This window comes from Telmatherina bonti (genome assembly GCF_933228915.1).
Source record: "Telmatherina bonti genome assembly, chromosome: 21".
Lineage (NCBI taxonomy): Eukaryota > Metazoa > Chordata > Actinopteri > Atheriniformes > Telmatherinidae > Telmatherina > Telmatherina bonti.
In genome coordinates, this window is record NC_136630.1 from 14,523,643 (window position 1) to 14,543,403 (window position 19,761).

A 19,761-nucleotide genomic window follows, 5' to 3' on the forward strand; every position below is an offset into this window, starting at 1 on the left:
GTTTCTTAACAGTAAAACAGTGTCATATGGCTTTGTATATACTACCAGGGCAGCAGTATTTTTTTTTTTTGCCCAGGAACAAAATGGCTATTGTGTTTTTTGAAAACATTTTTACAGAGTGGAAGCCGTAAAATGCACACAAAGTGGAGAGGGGGGCACAGGCTCTTTATCCTGATGAAAGGCCAAAGGTTGGGACTGACCTTTCTGGCATCAGCTGGGCTTTAGGAGCACAATGCATGGCGGCAACTCTTTCTGGCCTTTTCCCCTTCAGCTCTGGGCTATGCTTGCAAGCCAAAGACTCACGTCCAAACATCTATCATTTTTGACCAAAACTCAAACACATTGATGCCGCAAACCCATCCTTTTATATCACATGAACATACACGCACACACACCGTACAGTTCTTTCTGTACGCCTGCAAACAGACTGGTCCCGTCTGGCATCACAGTACAACTGCAGGCTATGGAAGTAAAAAGAGACAACAGATCGCTATAGATTATATCAACACAAAAAGCTTCACTCGATCCAGAGTATCGACATCACTTTCTTTCAACGGGAGCTGAACAACTGGTAAACTCTGATAAAGCCCAAAGTTAATACAGCACACTTAACTCACTCAAACTGCTAAACAACCATGTTATTTCCCACCCAAGCAAGACCTGAAGAGAAAACCATGCCTTGGTTAAGTACTAGTTTAGAGAGTGGCCCCTAAATATGACCTAAGCCAATGTACACTTCATATGCTTTGTTGCTGGGAGGCCACATACCCAAAGGGCCTTTGTGTGACATTTCAAAAGGCTGCATCACAAGGTCATGACAGAACAAGGGTCATGCAAACACAGAATAGCACTTGTGTGGTGTTCATTTTTGAGAGGGGGGGCAATTCTATAGGTAAACTCTAGCAGACTGGAGATAAGTTACCCTGGAGCTGGCAGACAAAGGGAACACTAGTTGGAATCTGAAAAGGTAAAGAGTAGTAGTTCCTGATGTGTCAGAGGCCTCATCATCACCAGGAGAGTATAAAAGGACCTGTAAGTGTGTCTAGGGCTACGATGCGCAAACATCCACAGCCCTACAGCCATGGGAAAGGTATGAGCTCACAGGCAGTAAAGAATCAGCTTTGACAAGAAGACAGAGTAGGATAATAATTTCATTTGAGGGCATTCATCATATATTAGAGCACAGAGAGAACACAGCAGAGGAAAACAGGAGCAGGAGTGAAAATATAGACTGGATTACTAACATATCATTTATACTTGATATTTAGAGGACAGAACTGATTGGGCAAGTATCAAACATGTTATTTAAATATAAACCAGCTGTAAAACTAGTTTCAAATTCCTCAATTTGATCCAATTCCACTAAAAATAATATTCAGCGCTGGAAAGGTTTCAAACTTGTAGGACGAATGAAAGGTGCTTGTTTGAGGGAGAGCAGTGTCCCCTACAGTCTGCTCTTGAGTATGGCAACTAGTTCATTTATATTTTAAATACAGACTTTACTTTAGCACGCTTCTCTCTCCTTTTCAAGATTGTCTTCTACGAGGGCCGCAACTTCCAGGGCCGCCACTGGGAGTGCAGCAGTGACTGCATGGACACCTTTAGGCACTTCCACTGCTGCAACTCCATCCGCGTCAGCGGTGGACACTGGGTGGCCTACGAGAAGCCCCACTACATGGGTTACCAGTACATCCTCGGCCCTGGCGAGTACCCTGACTACCACTCCTGGATGGGCTTCAACAACTGTGTCCGTTCCTGCCAGATGTTCCCTCCCGTAAGTCAATCAAACAGACAGATAGGATCGGTAGTTCTCTACATTCCCAACCCCCAGTCACCTTGTACATCAAAAGCCACTTTCGAAATGGATGTCAATCACTAGGTTTTTGATGTCATTAACAGATACACACACTCAGGTCATAGCATAAAAGTCTCTCCTGCAAGGCCCGCAAGGAGATCCAGTCAAGCTTTAAAAAGAATATGATACGGCCTCCCCATAAGACTTGGTGCTGTCACTCTAATTCTGTTAGTCACTCTGAATGTTTCTGGCATTTTAGGAGGGAAAAAAAAAAATCCAACTCTGTCATCCTCTAAAAGAGAGCTCGCTCATTCTCATTTATAGTAACCTAAGGAAACCAAGCACTGCAGGTGCTCAGCTGAATTAAAAAAAAACTACACAGTATAGAAAGCTCCAACAAAGTTCTCTGGAGGGTTCGTACCTACCGAAACAGCATAATAATCATGTTCTGATTTCTTTCCTGTGCAGTATAGAGGAGGCTACAGGATGAGGATTTATAACAGGCCTGACATGATGGGACACACAATGGACTTCTCTGATGACTGCCCCAATGTGTACGATCGCTTCCGCTACCGTGACATCTTTTCCTGCAATATCATGGAGGGGTACTGGATCTTCTACGAGCACCCTAACTACAGGGGACGCCAGTACTTCCTGCGCCCTGGAGAGTACAGAGCCTGTGGTGATTGGGGCTCCTTCAACCCCATGGTGGGCTCTTTCAGGAGGATGAGGACTTCCATGTAAACTCCACATATGCGAAACTCAAATGAACATTAAACCTCCCATTTTAAAACGATGCTGTCCCTTGTGAGCTTCTTTGTACAAGCATACAATCATGAGTGTGAGGTTTATTAATTTTTTGTGAACCAGTGCATTTACTTCCTGCTTATGTAAAACCCATAAAAGCCTGCTGCTATAGTCTAATGACTTATGTAACTGTCCAGCACCTGTAGAAGCAACTCTTTTCTTTTTGCTGCTCTTTTTATCCTCTCTGTCTACATGTCGGTTTCTGGCATTCATGCCTATAAAGGCAGATGTTGCAACTCCTATTGAAGGCCCCAAAGAAAATGCAGTTGTATGGTATTTTCCATAGATAGTCAGAGCTTTAACAGAAACAAAGCGGCTCCAATAGTGTTCTGTAGTCTATAGAGCACACTGTGCTGACACGGCAAAGCTTTGTTTCATGTTTACAAAGCCCTGATCCCAGCAGGGTCTATAAAGAGGTCTGGTACAGCCCAGCATCTGGTCTGTTCTGAACTTAGCAAAGTTACAATGGGCAAGGTAAGAATGAAATTTAAAATCTACTGTATGCGGCTAGTGAAATATAAATATTTGATGCACAATTTAGAGATAACTAAAATGTCAGATTCTGGTAACATGAAAGGATCTTTACAGAGTGATAACTGGCTTCACTAAAAATTCACTAATGAATAGTTACTACATGTAAATGGATTATAAAATTGCTAAATACATTTTTAATCAATGGAGTTAAACAGCATGCCAAATAAAAGCTTAAAACAATAAATACGCAGGCCTTCATCTTCAGTAAAGCACCGCAATCATAACTATTTGACTGCTCTAAAAGTCCTGTTTGCTTTGAAAGCATACCGAGAGCTTTAACATGCCACATCCTATATTCTATTTCATTTAACTTTACTCCTGGCACATCATTTCAAACCTTTTTTTTAAAAAACCGTCTACTGCTAATCTTTTCTCAAATGTTTCACTTGCATGTATTCTATTCATAAACCTTAGCTATAACAATGTTCAAACCTGAGTTACTAAAAGTATGAAGCTTAAAACTATGAAGCATTGTCATCCTTTAAGCACCTCAGGATGGATACTCAAGCATGCATGCCTTAGTTTGTCTCTGAAAAGGCTCTGTGGCAATCGTGTAACATTCAACCATCTGTCGTGCACAGATTATCTTCTATGAAGACAGGAATTTCCAGGGTCGTCACTATGAGTGCAGCAGTGACAGCCCAGAGATGCAAAGCCACTTCAGCCGCTGTAACTCGATAAGAGTTGAGAGTGGCTGCTGGGTGGCCTATGAGAAGGCTAATTATGGTGGATACCAGTACATGCTGCACAAGGGAGAGTATCCTGACTATCAGCGCTGGGCAGGCTTCAATGACTGCATCCGCTCCTGCCGTATGGTGCCACCTGTGAGTTACAAATCATGTACTTCCTGTTTGCACAAAGGTTTTCTGTGAAGCTGTCAGTTTATCAGGATCACTTAGTACTCAGGCTTTCTACATAATGAACTTAATTTTTCCTTAAGTTGCAGACTAGTTGATTGGAACATCTCAGTTAATTTAACTTGTCTATTCAACATGACTGAGCAAATGATGATATTTTATTTATCTTCAGTACAATGGAAACTACAGGATGAAGATCTTTGAGCGGTCTGACTTTGCGGGCCAGAATATGGAGCTAATGGATGACTGCCCAGATCTGAATGAGCGTTTCCACACCCGTGACATCTCCTCCGTCAATGTCATGGAGGGCTACTGGATGCTGCATGAACACCCCAATTATAGGGGGCGCCAGTACTTCTTGCGCCCTGGAGAATACCGGAGGCACAGCGAGTGGGGAAGCACCACCTCCACCATCGGCTCTCTGAGACGTGTCACTGAGCTCAACTGATTCACCGCTGGTTTTTTTTTTCTTTTTTTTTCATTTCTACCCTTACTGAACCTCATTGTTTAGATCTTTGCCCTCTTGTTTCCCTGATGCCAGCACTGTTTCAGTGTTGTCTCAACACTGTGGTGTCCAAATTGGCAACCATACACTTTAATGATGAGGGTTTTGGTGCGTCTGATGTTGGATTCTGGATTTGTTGGGCTGCTCTGCATTGCTGGGTAAAGCTATTATCCAACTCAGTGCTCAAGCAAGCTCACAGAAAATAGTGATGATTTTTAAAAAGTGAATTTATTTATCTTTTTTTTTTTTTTTTTTTTTTTTTAGCTTTTTTGCTTTGGTCGCACCATAGCAAAAACATTTGCCTCGCCGATCCCCAACCTTCTGTCCTTCTGGAATCACAATAAATGAAAACTTGATGAAAGTCAACTAAAGGGAGCCTTTGTTAATTTTCTTTTGAGTATTACAGCTGTCACTTTCAAAAGATCAGGAGGATATGGCTTCTTTGTTTTATTTTATAAATCCCTTCTCTTTAATATGGTAATTGAACTTTAGTTTCATCAGGACAAAAAGCTAAACAGACAGTGTAAGCATTGACGTCCCAGCTACACCAAGAGTTCTCCCCAGTTTTTTGTGAGATCGCCACTTCACATATACACAAAGAAAATTTATCAAGGAAACAGAAGCTTATTCTTTGAAGTTCACTATTAAAGACAAAAAGAAAGAGGGAAAGAAAGAAAGCGTATCTGAGGATGGGCATGTTGGAGTCTTTATGAGATCACATGGTACAGTGTAAGCGCTTTGGGTCCATGAAAGATGCCCATATTAGATCCACATCACAAGGCCAGTACCAACTCAAAGAGCTGGAGTCAAAGTGGCTTGGTATTAGCCCCGAGCATCAAGCTCTCTCAGAACAAAAAACAAAACCCCGTCCACATCCCTGCTCATGCATTTTTCATCAGCCCAAGATACTGAACTCTTTCAGAAATAAATATCAATTATTGAAATTGTTAATTAGACACTGAGTAATTGGCGAAGATACACATGAATAAATAACATTGACCATTAATTATTGATTTAAAAAAAATTGAAGCCCAGCAGGGAAAGCGTTTGAGAATCTTAAGATCAAGCAGAACAAGAAATATGAGTTTTGGCCTTGAGTAATGTCCAATTAAAGAATTGTCGGCTTTGCAGTATGAGTCCAGTGATTTGCCGTCATCATCTTGTTTAACATCTGTAGACAACAATGCCCAGTAGACAGTACAGCATCAACAGGGTGCAGTGGGGGATCAGATCCGGCAACATCTGGGGCCAGTGACTTATAAGAGATGAAAAGACGGCTTTAAACATAACAAGAAGTAAATGTAATGTTGTAAGGAGCAGTGACTTCAGATATTACTAAATCCAGGAAGAAAATATTTCAGACTTCCACAGAACTACAAAGAAAGGTTTCTTAAAGTTTAGTAAGAATATTTAAACCTTTACATGGACACTATAAATAAAAGCACTTAAACCTGCCATAAAGATGAAAATGCTACATAAAGGTAGTGAACGGGATGGCAACACTTAATTCATTATTGTTCAAGCAAACATTCTTAGTCATTTTACTTTTCTATCGATTTGAAGCTTTAAATATATAACTAAATTCCCCAAGCTGGGATGAATAAAGTACTCAGTCTATCCATCTATCTATCTATGGGGCAAACTACGGTACCAGTAAAAAGTCTTAACACACGTTTCCATTTAATCTGATGGTGTATCAAAACTTCAGACTGGTACTACATGTCAAGGCCACAGTTGATAAAATGATTACATCAAGAAATTTGTGCTTGAAATAAATAATAATAATGAATAATAAAATCAGTCAACAAACCGAACAAAGGATGCCTGCTGAAGTTGTAAACTACAACTAGGTGTTCACACTTCCCATTTACCCCTCAGTATCAGCACTAACAATGGCAAACAACTCTGATCCTTAAGATTAGTTGAAGTAATTCTGTGAAATACTATGCTCCAAAGAGGTAATACTCAGTGTCCCTGGATTGTTCTTTCTCTACCTCAAGTCATTTAGATGATATTTTCAATCGTTTCTCACATAAAAAGGACAAAAGAGTGAGATCCGAGTTTTGTCTCCTTCTTTATCTCTGAACCCTTTGGACTTATGATGGGAAGCTGATTGAAGGGTAAGTAGCGCGTTTTGGAGAATGAATTCTTTAGATGATAGAAAAGAGAGGAAGACAGAAAGAAAGAGAAATAGAGAAACCCAGAACACAAGTCTGTGATTCCATTATTAGTCTCAGTTCTGCTCTTCCTTCTTTTCATTTCTGATGGCTGGATAATTAAACCTCTGTAGTATTGTCTTCCATCTTCCTTGCCCCACTTCCAGCAATGCGAATTTCCCTATGGGCAACTTTAAAAAGCCCCCTTTTAGACATCTGTTTTTCAGATCAGTATGACTTCTCTTCCCCCTCCCTCACATTAATTTGTGTTCTTTGTGAAAGTATAAAAGACTACTTCCAGGACAGAAATGAACATACATGTGGAACTCGTCAACATTTTAACGAAAGAAAACAAAAGCAAAAAACAAAAATAATAAAATAAAACGTGCAGAAAGTAAGAAATACTTATAAGTAGTCTTTTTTAAGTTTTTTTTATTCTACATTGCCACCTTTAAAAACCCCAAAAACAATCCTTAAGTGCATTGCAACACATCAGAAAGCAGCTCAGATGCTGAAATGTTACCAAGCTTAATTTACAACAGACTCATTCCTCCCCTCCAGCCTAAAGGAGGCGGCTTGTCAATTACTATTCCTGCTCTGACAGAGGCTTTGGGCACTACAATGAACATGCAGGAAAGCAACAAAACAAGAAAAAAAAGGCTCGTAACAGTAATCAAATAAGTTAAAAAAGGAGGAAATACAATGCATGCTGTTATGAATTTACCTTACATTTCTGTAAAGAAAAATCACATTTTCTGTTCAGGTTTTATTCTTGCCATATAGATTTTTTGTAAACTTCTATTTTAAAATGAGATTTCGAGCGAAGACAGTGTGTCTAATATGGGTTATATTCTCTCATCTTTAAAAAAAACCTCTCAAATAATATCAATTTATTAACCTGAAAATTTTCGCTCATAAAATCTTCCATGAAGATAAAATCCATTTGGACCTTCAATCATTTACATGGGTCTTGTTGTTAAATTGGGTTAAAGATAAAAAAGGAAATGTATACTTTTATTAAAATCTGAACATGGAACTTCAATCTTTATACCGTGGAGATAATAATTGACTGACCCCAGATCAGTTTATATAGATCACAGCAGTAATCTGAACAACTGCGGTCTTCATCATGATTTAATATTACATGTAAATTTATAATATCAGCTTCAAAATTATGTTTATTATGTCCACTATTTAATAAAAAATAAAAATAAAATTTGATACATCTGTATATGGTCACAATTTCCATAATTAATTAAATTATTTTGAGATATGTTATGATTGCCACATAATGCCTGGCGGAGGTAGAATAAAACATATCTGCTTTTCAGAATCCTTAAACAGTCATCTTCACATATATGCAGTCATATGTGCTTCTTTGGTAGATAGCAACAACTTTGAACAAAGATAAAAACCAAATGAATGTAGTTCATGTCTCTGGTCTAGTTACTATCCCTCTGTCCTGCATAAGTCTGCCCCACAGGCAGGTTTTCATGGAGGTACTTCATGGAGCCATGCTCTGAAAAGGCAGCTACTGTGTGACCGTCTCCTCGCAGGACCCACTTGGTGGTGAGCAGCCCCTCGAGGCCTACAGGGCCCCGGGAATGGATACGAGCAGTGCTAATACCTACTTCTGCACCTATAAACCGAAAGAAACGCAGGACTTGACAATAAACAGTGTGTCACATATTGAGAAAGTATGGCTGATAATTTTCATTAAATCTGGGTTAAACTTGAGAGAAAAGAGGTAAAAAAAAAAAAAAAAAAAAAGGATATGAGATACGAACCCAATCCAAACCGGTAGCCATCAGCAAAACGTGTACTAGCATTCCAGAAAACACAGGCGCTGTCCAGCTGCTGCAGGAACTGCTCAGCTGTCGCCTCTGTGAGAGAAAGACTGTTTAAACTATAGGTGTAATAGGAACAACCATATTCTTCTGATCACTACCACGGACAGCCGTTCAGACATCAAATTAATAAGTTATAACAGAAAGAGAGCTAGATTCATTCATAGATCAATTTTTAGAGTATATTGATAGAGGATAATGTTCATTGCTTCTTTATAAATGACAAAAAGCTACCTTAGATGAAGTTCTTAAATGATGTGAACATCCATCTGAACACACATTCGGCTAAACAAAAGTGAAACCCTTTATTTTCTTTGTGGACCTAAATTTGAATGAATTTATTCAGATGTGAATACACTAAAATAGTTTGGAGAGAATAAAAACAAGGTAATAGTTAATAGATTATCTAACTATATGCTGTTTCTCTCAGTCTGTCTGCATGTTAGCTGTAAGCAGGTACTACAGATATACTGTAAAATATCTATTTTTTGTTATATGTATCCTGTCTACCTAACCCCCAATTCACTGTTAGCATGAAATCTATTTTCCTTACATGAGTACTCCTGTCTCTCTTCTCTCACACTACTGACTTAAACTGAGCTTAGTTTTACTCATTGAGGTACCCTTCACTAGATGGCAGCAAATCATCTTCTGGTACCGATGAAATATATATATATATATATATATATATATATATATATATATATATATATATATATATATATATATATATATATATATATGTATTTAAACACCATAGTGCCTTGCAAATAAGAAACGGCACAGGTAAGATTCTGTCTAAATGATATGAAAGATGCTGAGTGTTGGCTCACTTTAAAGGAACATTCACATCAGAGCACAATTTAAAGTTTTGAAATGGAGAAGTCTTTTGAACAGATTATTATCTGCTCTGCATTTTAAAAGGCCTCTGTCCACCACATTGCAGTCACAAAGGGAGAGTGTGCACTATTCTGCCAACAACATGTCACTGCTTATTACTTGCATATGCAGAATCAAGATGGAACAGGAAATGTATTCATAAGACCCACTTGAATAATGCTAGACTTCAATTTAAAGAGGGTGGGTGGGGACTAGGGTGATGGTTTGCTCAAGGTGAAGTTAAAATGTCAAAGATTTCTGGATAAACAATCTTTTATATAGATTTTGATTACTTTGATTTAGATTTTAGAATAAGAATAACACAACATCACAGAACTAGCAGCTCATTGCTCCACCTACCATTTTCAGTGATGATAACATCTGTGTGGGAGCTGCCATACTTGTGTATGTGGTCCACAGCTTCTTGCATGGTGTCCACCACCTCCATACAACACTCCAGGTCACTATACTCCATTCGCAGGGACTTGGCCTCCGATGGACTGAAAGTCAGATATGAAACAAAGCGTGGACCTGCATGGATCTTTACCTAGTGTTAAAGACAGATAGTGCTAAATTATTCTCACTGTAGGAAACATCAAATTACTGACAATCCATTCAGCTGTGTTTCATGACAAGTGAAGAATGTAAAAATAAATTATATTAGAATGGATGGATGGATGGATGGATGGAGCAAATCAGATGCACTGATTGCAGCTTCTCTGGCTGAAAAAAAAGCAAAAGAAGAAGTGCGAAAACATGCAACTCCTCATATGTCCAGGGCTTGTCAGATCTGAGGAAGCTTTATTACACTTACACACCTAACTCTCAAGGTGACCTCACACTATGAGTAATAAACCATTTCTCTGCTTTTTGGTAGCTTGTTAAAAACACAACAGTTATGTTAAATAACTGTTAAATTAGGTATTGGCATACTTCAATTAATGACAAAATCACTAGGTTTCCTGCAGTGAAGCTAGGTGAAATGCTTGCTTTTCATTCATACCAGTGTGTTTTACTTGCAATGCACTGATTGTACCTGAGTGTTGGTAGACTTATGTGTGGGTATTTTTTGTTTTACCCGTTCAGTGCGCAGCATATCAATTATTTGGTCAAAGAGTGGGGTCCTAAGAATGTCCCGATGAATCAGTAGCGTTTCCATTGCGTTACATGCAGCAGGGTAGTCACACTTGGAGTCTCTAACTAGAAGCGAAAACGCATTAGCAAGCTTTACTAATCCATAAAAGAAATATACACAGTTTTAAAAGGAAACTGTTTTTACAGACCAATTTTTAAGACTTTCTCAACGTTGGCCTCCGCATCGACGTAGACGTGGCAGATTCCCTCGCTGTGACCGAGCACTGGGATGCCCTTGGCTGCTCGCTGAATGTCCCGCACCAGCTGGGATGAACCTCGGGGAATAATCAAGTCGATCATCTTGTCCATTCGGCACAGATCCCCCACTTCCTCGCGAGTGCTCACCTTGGAAGGAATACAGGTCTTTCAAATGCAGCCGATGAACATTTATGTTGTATTTAGAAATACACACATGCACAGTCAGACAGATTTCTCTTAACTGAAGTCTGGCACTTTTATCAAGATTTGTCCACAAGCAATATATATGGTGTAAACATGGTTTGGGAACTCTTTGAATAACTGTGGACAAAAGATTAAAAAAAATAAAATAAAAAAAAACCCACTTACCATCTGTACAGCTTTGCTGACATCATGCAGTGAGAGGGCTTCTTGAGTGAGCCGGTGCAGCACAAGGTTAGTATTGACTGCCTCTTTGCCACCCTTCCACAGCAGAGCATTGCCACTGGCTATGGCCAAGGCTGAGACCTGGAAGAGGAGATAAAATATCATGTGACACAGTACAACCAGTTATTAAAACAAAAGGGAAAAGTATATATTTGCATTTATTAGTCATTTGTAACGGAAATAAGTAGTGCTTTTCTTTTTGTGTATTTTCTTGTTTGCAGAAATACAGTGCACAGAAACTCTGTTCTAAACACGGAGTCTATCATTAATTCATATGTAAATCATCAATTAAAAATAATGTCTTATATATGTAGTATTCTCTTAGTACTTAAATGCTTGTGTACTCTGATACATGTGAAACAAATAAGCTTAAGATCAGCCACATGAAGAAGGTGCAGAGCTTACAGGGAGTGGTTTGTAAGTTCACCAGCATGTTTTAAAGCCAAACAAAATAAACATTTTTTATTAGTTACATATTATAAGGAGTTTCTAAAGTTAAAAATTGTGGAGGCATGCAACACTGAAAAATATCTACTTCTGTATTTCTACCATCAAAGATGCATTCTTGCAGGTTATCTATTTATTTGCTTGGAGAAAGCAGGGCAGATTCTTGACATTCTCATGACAATACCTGAGGCAGGCAATCAGGTCTGGCCTCAAAGATGACCAGAAGAACTCCAATTGGTACCGTAGTCTGCTCCAACTCCAGATTGTGAGCCACTCTGGTCCTGCGCAGCACACGTCCGACACTATCCAGAGCTGATAAAGCTATCTGTCGCAAACCCATGGCCAAACTGTTAAGTTTGGCTGTCGAGAGGCTCAGGCGCTTTAACATAGCTGGAGGCAAATGACCTATAAAGGTTCGGCAATACAAAGTTAAACACTAAAGGAAGCATTTGGAGAAAATAACAGCGACTTGTGTTGGCAAGGTGCAGCTTCTTTTTTTTTATTCCTTTTTTTTTTTTTAACAAAGCTCTCTTAAGATTTTATTTTAATTCATGTTGTAAAATATACTGAAACATTCCAGAGCCTCTGTATCTAGCCCCCCAGGGGTCACAGGATACTTTTTTCCTTTTTGCATTACCTCATAATACTTTTGTTAGCACACAATACTTTTGCATTTCTTCGCAGTACTTAACCTACTGATAATTAAGACGTTAAAAAAACAAGCCTACATCACAATACAAACGGCATATTACATTTTTTTAGACTAGTTTGTCTGCACTCTTCAGAAACTGTGTGTCGCTCATCAGCTGCTATTCATGGCAGATCCACCAGGCGAGGCAAACTGTAGGTTAATACTAATGTAATCACAGAAGATATTGACAAACACAAACAATGAATTGAAGAAATCTGAATTAAAATCAGAAAGCGGGCTTAGAACACCATTAACAGGGATGAGGACGCTTTTGCGTTCAGAGACCATCAGATAAAACAGTCTTACTCCTGCGACGTGTTTTTCATCAGCTGTTATTCTTAAGCATTGCCAACCTGATGGACCTGATAGATACTCCTCCTTAATTCATCTTTTGTATTTCTCTGTCTCTTGTCTGTCATTGTGAGGTAATGCAAAACTTATTGCAAGGGAATGCAAAAGTATTGCATGGTAACACAAAGTATTGTGAGGGAACAGAATAAACAGACAAAACAGAGACGACAGATTCGCTGCTTATCAGCCAGAGATCATGGATACAAAAATGATCATCCTAAAGACACATAATAAATATCTTAAAATAACATGAAATATGAAAGGGTCTAAAAATGGAAGGCTGAGCTGTTAGGTCATCTCCACTCCTGGAAAATGTGGCTTTGCGTTACCTGCACTGACAGCCATCTCCATGTCCATCTTGTTTGCTGCCAGAATTTCTTCCTGCCTTTCAGTCAGCAGGTCTGCTAGATGGCAGATGATCTCACTCCTCTGATAACATAGTTAAGCAAATATAGGCAGACTCATTATATGGCAGGTTTATATATGAGAGTTTAGCATTTGTCTAAAGCTGATCCAGTACAGTAGGAATAAAACTCACATACAGAATTCTGAAGGTTCAGAATCCACATAAACGTTAAAAAACAAAAACTTAAAAACTAATAATCTTCTTATTTAAAAGGTCATGTCACCTGGTCTGGTTGCAGAGATGCCAGTTTTCTGCCAGAGTTACGTGCCAATTCAGTCTGCTCCTCTACGGACGGGCCTGCGATAAAGTCAGGGACAAGACCATTATAAACAGCAACAGCTTCAGCATGGCTGGAGATGAGAGAGAAACAGAAAATCAATTATAAAAAAAAAAAAATCCCCCTTACAGTATCTTGGATAAACTCACCAGCAGGTTTGATTTCAGAGAAGAATGTTCCCACTTTCTTGCCCTCCACAATGTCAGTGATGACGTGGCCTGTTACTTTGGGGTTGGTGCCATTGGCAACTACCACTGAGGTGCCTTCTTGCAATGCCCAGAGGGCAGCCTTGACCTGCATAGGACACAGTCTGAAACTCACATTGGTGACATTTTAAAAAGACTTAATAAAGCTGTACACATTTTACAGTGACTGCTCTGTGACTTTCCATTAAAGGAATACTTTGTAAGCTTTCATTAGCCTAAACTGAATAATAATGGAGGATTTTGGTGGTCAATATACAGTGCTTGATGCATGTGGCGCTCCGAGGGTCTGCCCTCCTCAGAAACCAGCCTTTCATGTGATCATGTAACGTGTCTTCAACCGTGTCTGCAAGAACAAAATGCAGTAATTTTCTCGCTTCTCGCAGAGTCTATACAAGGCTTTATTCACAGGTGCAGACCTTGAGGTGGTACCAAGTGTGTTTCTGCTTTATTGTTGTGTCTGCTTGTGTTTAGACAGTAAAGTGCAATTGATATGATTTATTCATGATGTTTTAAATAAATTCCATTCATTTTCATGACTGAATTATTTAACCATGCGTTAAGGTGTTTATTGTTGAGAATAAAGACATTAATTGTGTCAAAATACATCTAAAACGCAATACATAAGAAATTTATATTCCATAAACTATTTTGTCTGCGCATTTTATCAGAAGCGTCATCTAACAGCTATGATGTGTCGTTCATCAGCTGTTATTCCCTTGCACATCATATCAGAAAATGTGCGTCAGATGATACTTCATTGTAATTGTAATGTAAAAGTATTGCAGGTAACACAAAAGTATTGTGAGGGAATGCATAATTATTGCAAGGTAATAAAAAAGGAAAAAAATCCCTTCTGTCCCCTGGTTGCATCACTAACAATATTTCATTTCCTGTTTGCGTTCTTATATAATCTTCAGTTAAATTAGGCATGAACTAAAAATCCTTTTTAGAATATTCTCTTTAGATGTGCACATCTATAGGAAGTTCAGTACCTGGAGTTTAACACCTACATTTATGGTTTTTTACTTATTAATAATATCATAAAAAGGTCTTAAACAGAATCATAAATTCTAAACACGAGGAGTAAAGAAGAAACATTGCAAACAGGTTTAGGGCATTTCTGAAATGATTAACTTCAACTAATGCATACAAGAGAGTTAACATGCCTTGGCCTCCATGCCTCCAATTCCAACTCTTGACTTTGTGCCGTACGTAATGGACTGTTGGTCTCCGGGATAGAAGATGTCAATTAACTTGGCATCATCTGTTCCAGGGGGGCTGTTGTAAAGTCCTGTAAAAATGAACAACAATCACACAAGTTATTTACTCATCATAGCAAAAAAACACTTCTCTGGAAAAAAAAAAGGCAAAAAAAAGAAAAAGCATTTATTTAGAATGAAAAATACATTTAGCCTTAGAAGTGCATCATGTGTAACGATGTCTAGGGACAAACTAGAATGCCCTCTTCCCTCCATCTGAGCAATGTAAATATATACTTGGATTTCTCCCAATATGTCTTAAATTTGACCACATATTAAAAAGCTATTGTTTTTTCTGCCTTGTCTTTTGTTTGTCTCTTTGTTTTTCCCTCACTGTGAAACAGATAACTACTTTGTGTACCACCAATTGCTTCTTAGAGAAAAATACTTTTTTTTCTTTAAATTGAGCTGAAATGATTTAAACACTGCACCTTTAAACCTGCTCGGCTCATGCTGATTAGTTCAGCTGCCATGAAATTTATGTGCATTTGGACACCTTGTTTAAGCTTTATCAGCATGAATTTGAAACATGAATGCAAGTCAGTGTTCATCTTGCCCATCTCAATCTCTGACCCTGCAAGTGTGGCGTTTTTCTAAATGTTTTATTTTTCCCCAGGGAAGCGTGCAGACAGATGGTGTTGTTATCTAACAGCTAACCCAGAATGCTGTTTGTGGTAACACATACCTTCCACATCAGACAGAGCGATGAGCAGGTCAGCTTTCATCTCCACAGCCAGCCTTGCCGCCAGGCTGTCATTGTCCTTAATACTGATCACCTACAGAAGCAGAAAGTTGCTGATGTAAGTTCAGCAGCACAAAGTTACCCACATGCCATAGATACAAATACCAATACTGTTTCTGCTATTTAACTGTGCAAAATGTGAAACAAAAATTATGTCAATCTTTTTACAAGTGAAAATAAATATTGCATGAGGGTAAGCCAAATAAATCCCACTGCAACCATCTAATAGTTCAGAAGGGCACAAATGGAGAAAGCACAGAAAATCTTAATCTTTTAGATTTCTGTTGTTTCCAGCTCATTTGCAAAACAGCAGTCTCCTGCCAAATACAGTTAACCATAGCTGTGTAATAGTCGTCCCTGCACGGGAAGCTTGTAAAAGAACATAACATCTACAAACGCAAGTTAGTTCTGATCCCTTTGGATTGCAACTATTGTCTAGTAGATGGACAAATTCTCATCCATTCCCCCCTCCCTGCATGCATATCCACGGAGCTGAAGAGGTGAGGCAGGGTGGCAGATGTGATTCAGCGGGTGTGCATGTGAATGATAGAAAATACTGCATTTAATGAGTGATGCATGTACAGTGCATACTACAAACACAGTCTCGCCGAACCTCCTCGGCACCCCTGCTGCCACCATCACCACCACCAGCATCGCCCCCCCCATGCTGTCTGTACCCACATTTACCCCCTGCAGGTCACTGTTGGGCTCTGGAGGGGGCACCACGGCATCATTGGTGTTGATGATGGGCACAATGTTCATGCGAAGCAGCTCCTGCAGTGTGCTGTGGAGGTTTTGTCTCTTTTCATCATCATGAAAGTCCAGATTTGTCACCAGGACCTGACAGCACAAAAGCAAGATGAAGATTTACTGAAACTTACGAGTAAGAGAATGAACAAAATGTCAAATTCATACACTGGTGAGGTGTATAAGTACCTGTGCAGTGCATGTGCTGTACTGGGTGAACATGACCTCATAAAGGGCCATCAGGCCGCTTTGTCCAGCTGCGGCACAAGCTCGAGCCTCCAGCACTGGCAGAGACTGAAACACAAATTATGTACTTATTAAACCTGCAACTTTATAAGTCATCAAAGTCTAACGTTCATCAAACCATACAAGTGAGTTCCAATAATCCCACAGACACTGGCTTAAAGCACAAGGTAAACTAAACGCAACAGAGAAGGACGAAATGTTAGCTCACTACAGTACAAGGAATATAAGAGTCAGCCTACTTTATTACAGAAATAAATTTCCTTAAACATGGTAGTTTTTGCATGAAAAATAGTTGCTTTGCTATGGACAAAAACTATATTTCTTTTATAATATCCATGTACTGAATAGGGTGGCAAAAACTGAAAAAATATTTGAGAAATATAGTTAAAATTTCTTTTTATTTGGGTTAAAACATTTCTTGCTAATGAATAAAACAGTGACCATGGTCTGAAAGTTAGCAAAGGACATGGCTCAAATGGGGGAAATCTCCCTATGTGGCTGTGATCATGTGAAAAAGAAAGCGTTATGGTTCATGCTCTGCCAAGCCTCTATGATTACTTACTTAGTCAAGTTCATTTGTTCCACCTGAACTTCCCTGATTGCTCCCTCTTCTCATCTGTGTGCTGCCCTACTTTAAAGACGCATTATGTAACTTTTTTACCTTAAAACGCCACGTCCTGGACTCATTCGTTGATACAGTGACATCTATCGTGTGCATTTCTAGAGCTGCTGCTACTCAGCAGCGTCCCGAGGCTCAGAAACAGCCTTTACATTCAGTAACACTTTATTTTGATAGTCCATCTGTTGACAAAAGCTGATTATCAGTTACTCAGAATTAATCTGTCTGTTATGTCTCTATGTTTAAGAGCATAGTATATCCTTATCCTTTAAAAAAAAAAGTTGACAGTCTCCAGATAGCAAGTTGAATATTGCTCAATAACATGTTGACATAAAACATAGTGACAGCCAGCAGAAACTTTTAGTAAAATCTTTGAACAGCTTGAAATGAATTTATAGTCTGCTGACAGTGAGTTGAATTTATGTTACTTGTCTGTTGAAAGATAATTGTTGAATATCTACTGAGACACTGTTGACATCTACTTAACAAATGATCAAACTACACTCTACTGACAGTTAGTTGAACACATGTTGCCTGTTTGTTGAGATACTCAGCTAAACTGTCGACATGCAACTGAATATGTTCTGATAGTTTGTAAAGTCTCAACAGATGGACTATCAAAATGAAGTGTTACCTTCCATCCGGGATGCGGCGTAATGTTTTGCTTCATGGTATAATATGGAACTGGCTGTTTTGAACAACACACACCATCAGCAAAGAAACGCAAGAAGATTAAAAAAGACAAAAGGGACAAAACAAGAGCCATCGTAAGGTCGTCTTTTGCTGGCTGGAGAGTGCAAACATGTCAGGCAGGATGCAAGATGAACGCTATATTAGCTGTTGATGGGGGGCGTGTGACGGGCAACATGGCAAAAATTCTGTAGCGTGTTTTAACTGTCTGCAATCTCTCTCCAGTTGAGAGCCAGTGGTTGTTTCCACTCCTCCTGTTACTAAACTGGTAATGTCTCTAGATTATCTTTGTCCACAAGAGACCTTTTCCACCGATCACTGCTCTGATCAATGACCACCGATTCCTGCTCTCTGCCAGTCAATGACCACTGCCTGTTCCCTCAACGACGCTGTTAGATATTGAACTTTCACCCTGCACGACCAAACCGCTCTCCTAGGATTCTTTACCGATCTCCATTCTGTCATTCTTTCAGTAAATCCACTTCTGTTTAAATGTTCACTCTTGTGTGAAGCTGAATTTCCAGGTCTTCTGGGTTTTCCATTACAGAAACTATGTCCTCCAAATAAGGCTCTGAGGATTCAGCGGTTAGAAAACCACTTACAATTTAGAGTCTTGTCTTACAGGAAAGATTACTAGGAAGGTGAAAATATTAAAGGCAGTTTAACCTGGGATCCCTAGGAGTCCCCGAGGCTTTGACTGAGTCAGTGTGATTTACACACACACACACACACACACACACACACACACACACCTTAATCATCAGGCTCTGCAATGTTGAGGGGAATTGTAATAAACTTTACAGGCCTAACACTAAAAACAAATTTTATGGTAAAAAAAAAAAGGAAAAAATTGAACCATTTGGGGATGTTGGAGGGATCAACAGGGAACAAAAACCTATAAGGACATGACGCATGGCTTTTCTTTGCAAAGCGCCATCCTAACAAACCCCTAAACTTCTCCTGACATGTGAAACAAAAGTACACCTCCAGTCAATCAGTCTTCTGTCTACCAAAATAAACATAAACATGAGTCTAAAAGCTAAAGCTTCGCTGAGATTGGGTCATACACAAAGTCAGAGCAGGTGCACTTTTCTTTTTCACATAACCGTACTTGAATTTTTCAAACATTCACTCATTTTTTTAACACCACTCAGTCCAATTGTGAGTTGCAAGGAAGCTGGAGGCCATCCCAGCAAGAGGCAGGATAGTCATTTTTCCAACTTCAGTGCACATTTCATTTCTCTAATTCAACATTTCTTCAGACCACCTCATTTCTCTACCTTCCCTTACCATGTCTTTAAGCTGATTGTGTCCTGAATGCAGCGCCTGGCGGACGCTCTGCGACAGCAGGATCTCGTGTCTTAATCTTTGTTTGCCAAAGGCCACAGCTCCACTGGTAACAATCATCATCTCCCTGCCTTGATTCTGCAGCATGGCCACCTGGACGACAACATCATAAACTGAAGCCTAAAGATTTTCTCATGAAACAGAAGAATGACGCCAATTTCTTTATATATAAAGAATTTTTCACAGAATTCAGTGATTGCCTCAAAAATCTCAAATCTCACCTGTTCCACGATGGAAGCCAGCCTTCCTAAAGCCAAACCACACTCGTCACCACGAGTCACAACAGCGCTGCCAAGCTTGACTACAATCCGTTTTGCTTGACGGAGTTCACCACGATGTACAAAGCAGCTGCCATGAACCCTACTGGAGGGAGCTGTACAGAGGGGGAAACTGTTTGAATTAGCGCAATATCAAATTAGGAAACATTTTGTTAATAATGAATCACTCACTGATTGAACTCTTGACAGTTACTCAGTTGACAAGTTTATTTTTAATTAAAATCTTTTCATTCTCTAAAACGTAATTAATGTATCTGTGCTGTAAAACGTTGGTTCCAAACCTGGGATCCCTAGGAGTCCCCGAGGCTTTGACTGAG

At 39.3% G+C, this 19,761-nt stretch overlaps 3 protein-coding genes across 3 annotated transcripts; 2 read left to right on the top strand and 1 right to left on the bottom strand.

The window, feature by feature from the left end:
- Positions 1–1,053: 1,053 nt before the first annotated feature.
- crygmxl2 (crystallin, gamma MX, like 2) lies at positions 1,054–2,539 on the top strand (the record flags this gene model as incomplete). Its single annotated transcript, XM_079261213.1, has 3 exons — positions 1,054–1,090; positions 1,497–1,774; positions 2,264–2,539. 3 exons carry the CDS (start codon positions 1,054–1,056, stop codon positions 2,537–2,539), a joined length of 591 nt encoding a protein of 196 aa, XP_079117339.1.
- A 528-nt stretch (positions 2,540–3,067) lies between these two features.
- crygmx (crystallin, gamma MX) lies at positions 3,068–4,441 on the top strand (the record flags this gene model as incomplete). Its single annotated transcript, XM_079261214.1, has 3 exons — positions 3,068–3,076; positions 3,718–3,960; positions 4,166–4,441. The coding sequence occupies 3 exons, from the start codon at positions 3,068–3,070 to the stop codon at positions 4,439–4,441; spliced, it is 528 nt and encodes a 175-aa protein (XP_079117340.1).
- Positions 4,442–8,096: 3,655 nt separating this feature from the next.
- Positions 8,097–19,525, bottom strand: aldh18a1 (aldehyde dehydrogenase 18 family, member A1; the record flags this gene model as incomplete). The annotated part of the gene is made up of 16 exons (XM_079260696.1): positions 19,388–19,525; positions 19,110–19,259; positions 16,454–16,558; positions 16,199–16,357; positions 15,461–15,551; positions 14,683–14,807; positions 13,460–13,604; positions 13,257–13,330; positions 12,957–13,056; positions 11,770–11,990; positions 11,082–11,219; positions 10,664–10,859; positions 10,459–10,580; positions 9,741–9,927; positions 8,442–8,537; positions 8,097–8,293 (listed from the first exon to the last, which is right to left on the bottom strand). Exons 2-16 carry the CDS (start codon positions 19,251–19,253, stop codon positions 8,097–8,099), a joined length of 2,100 nt encoding a protein of 699 aa, XP_079116822.1. The 5' UTR covers positions 19,254–19,259; positions 19,388–19,525.
- Positions 19,526–19,761: the final 236 nt, after the last annotated feature.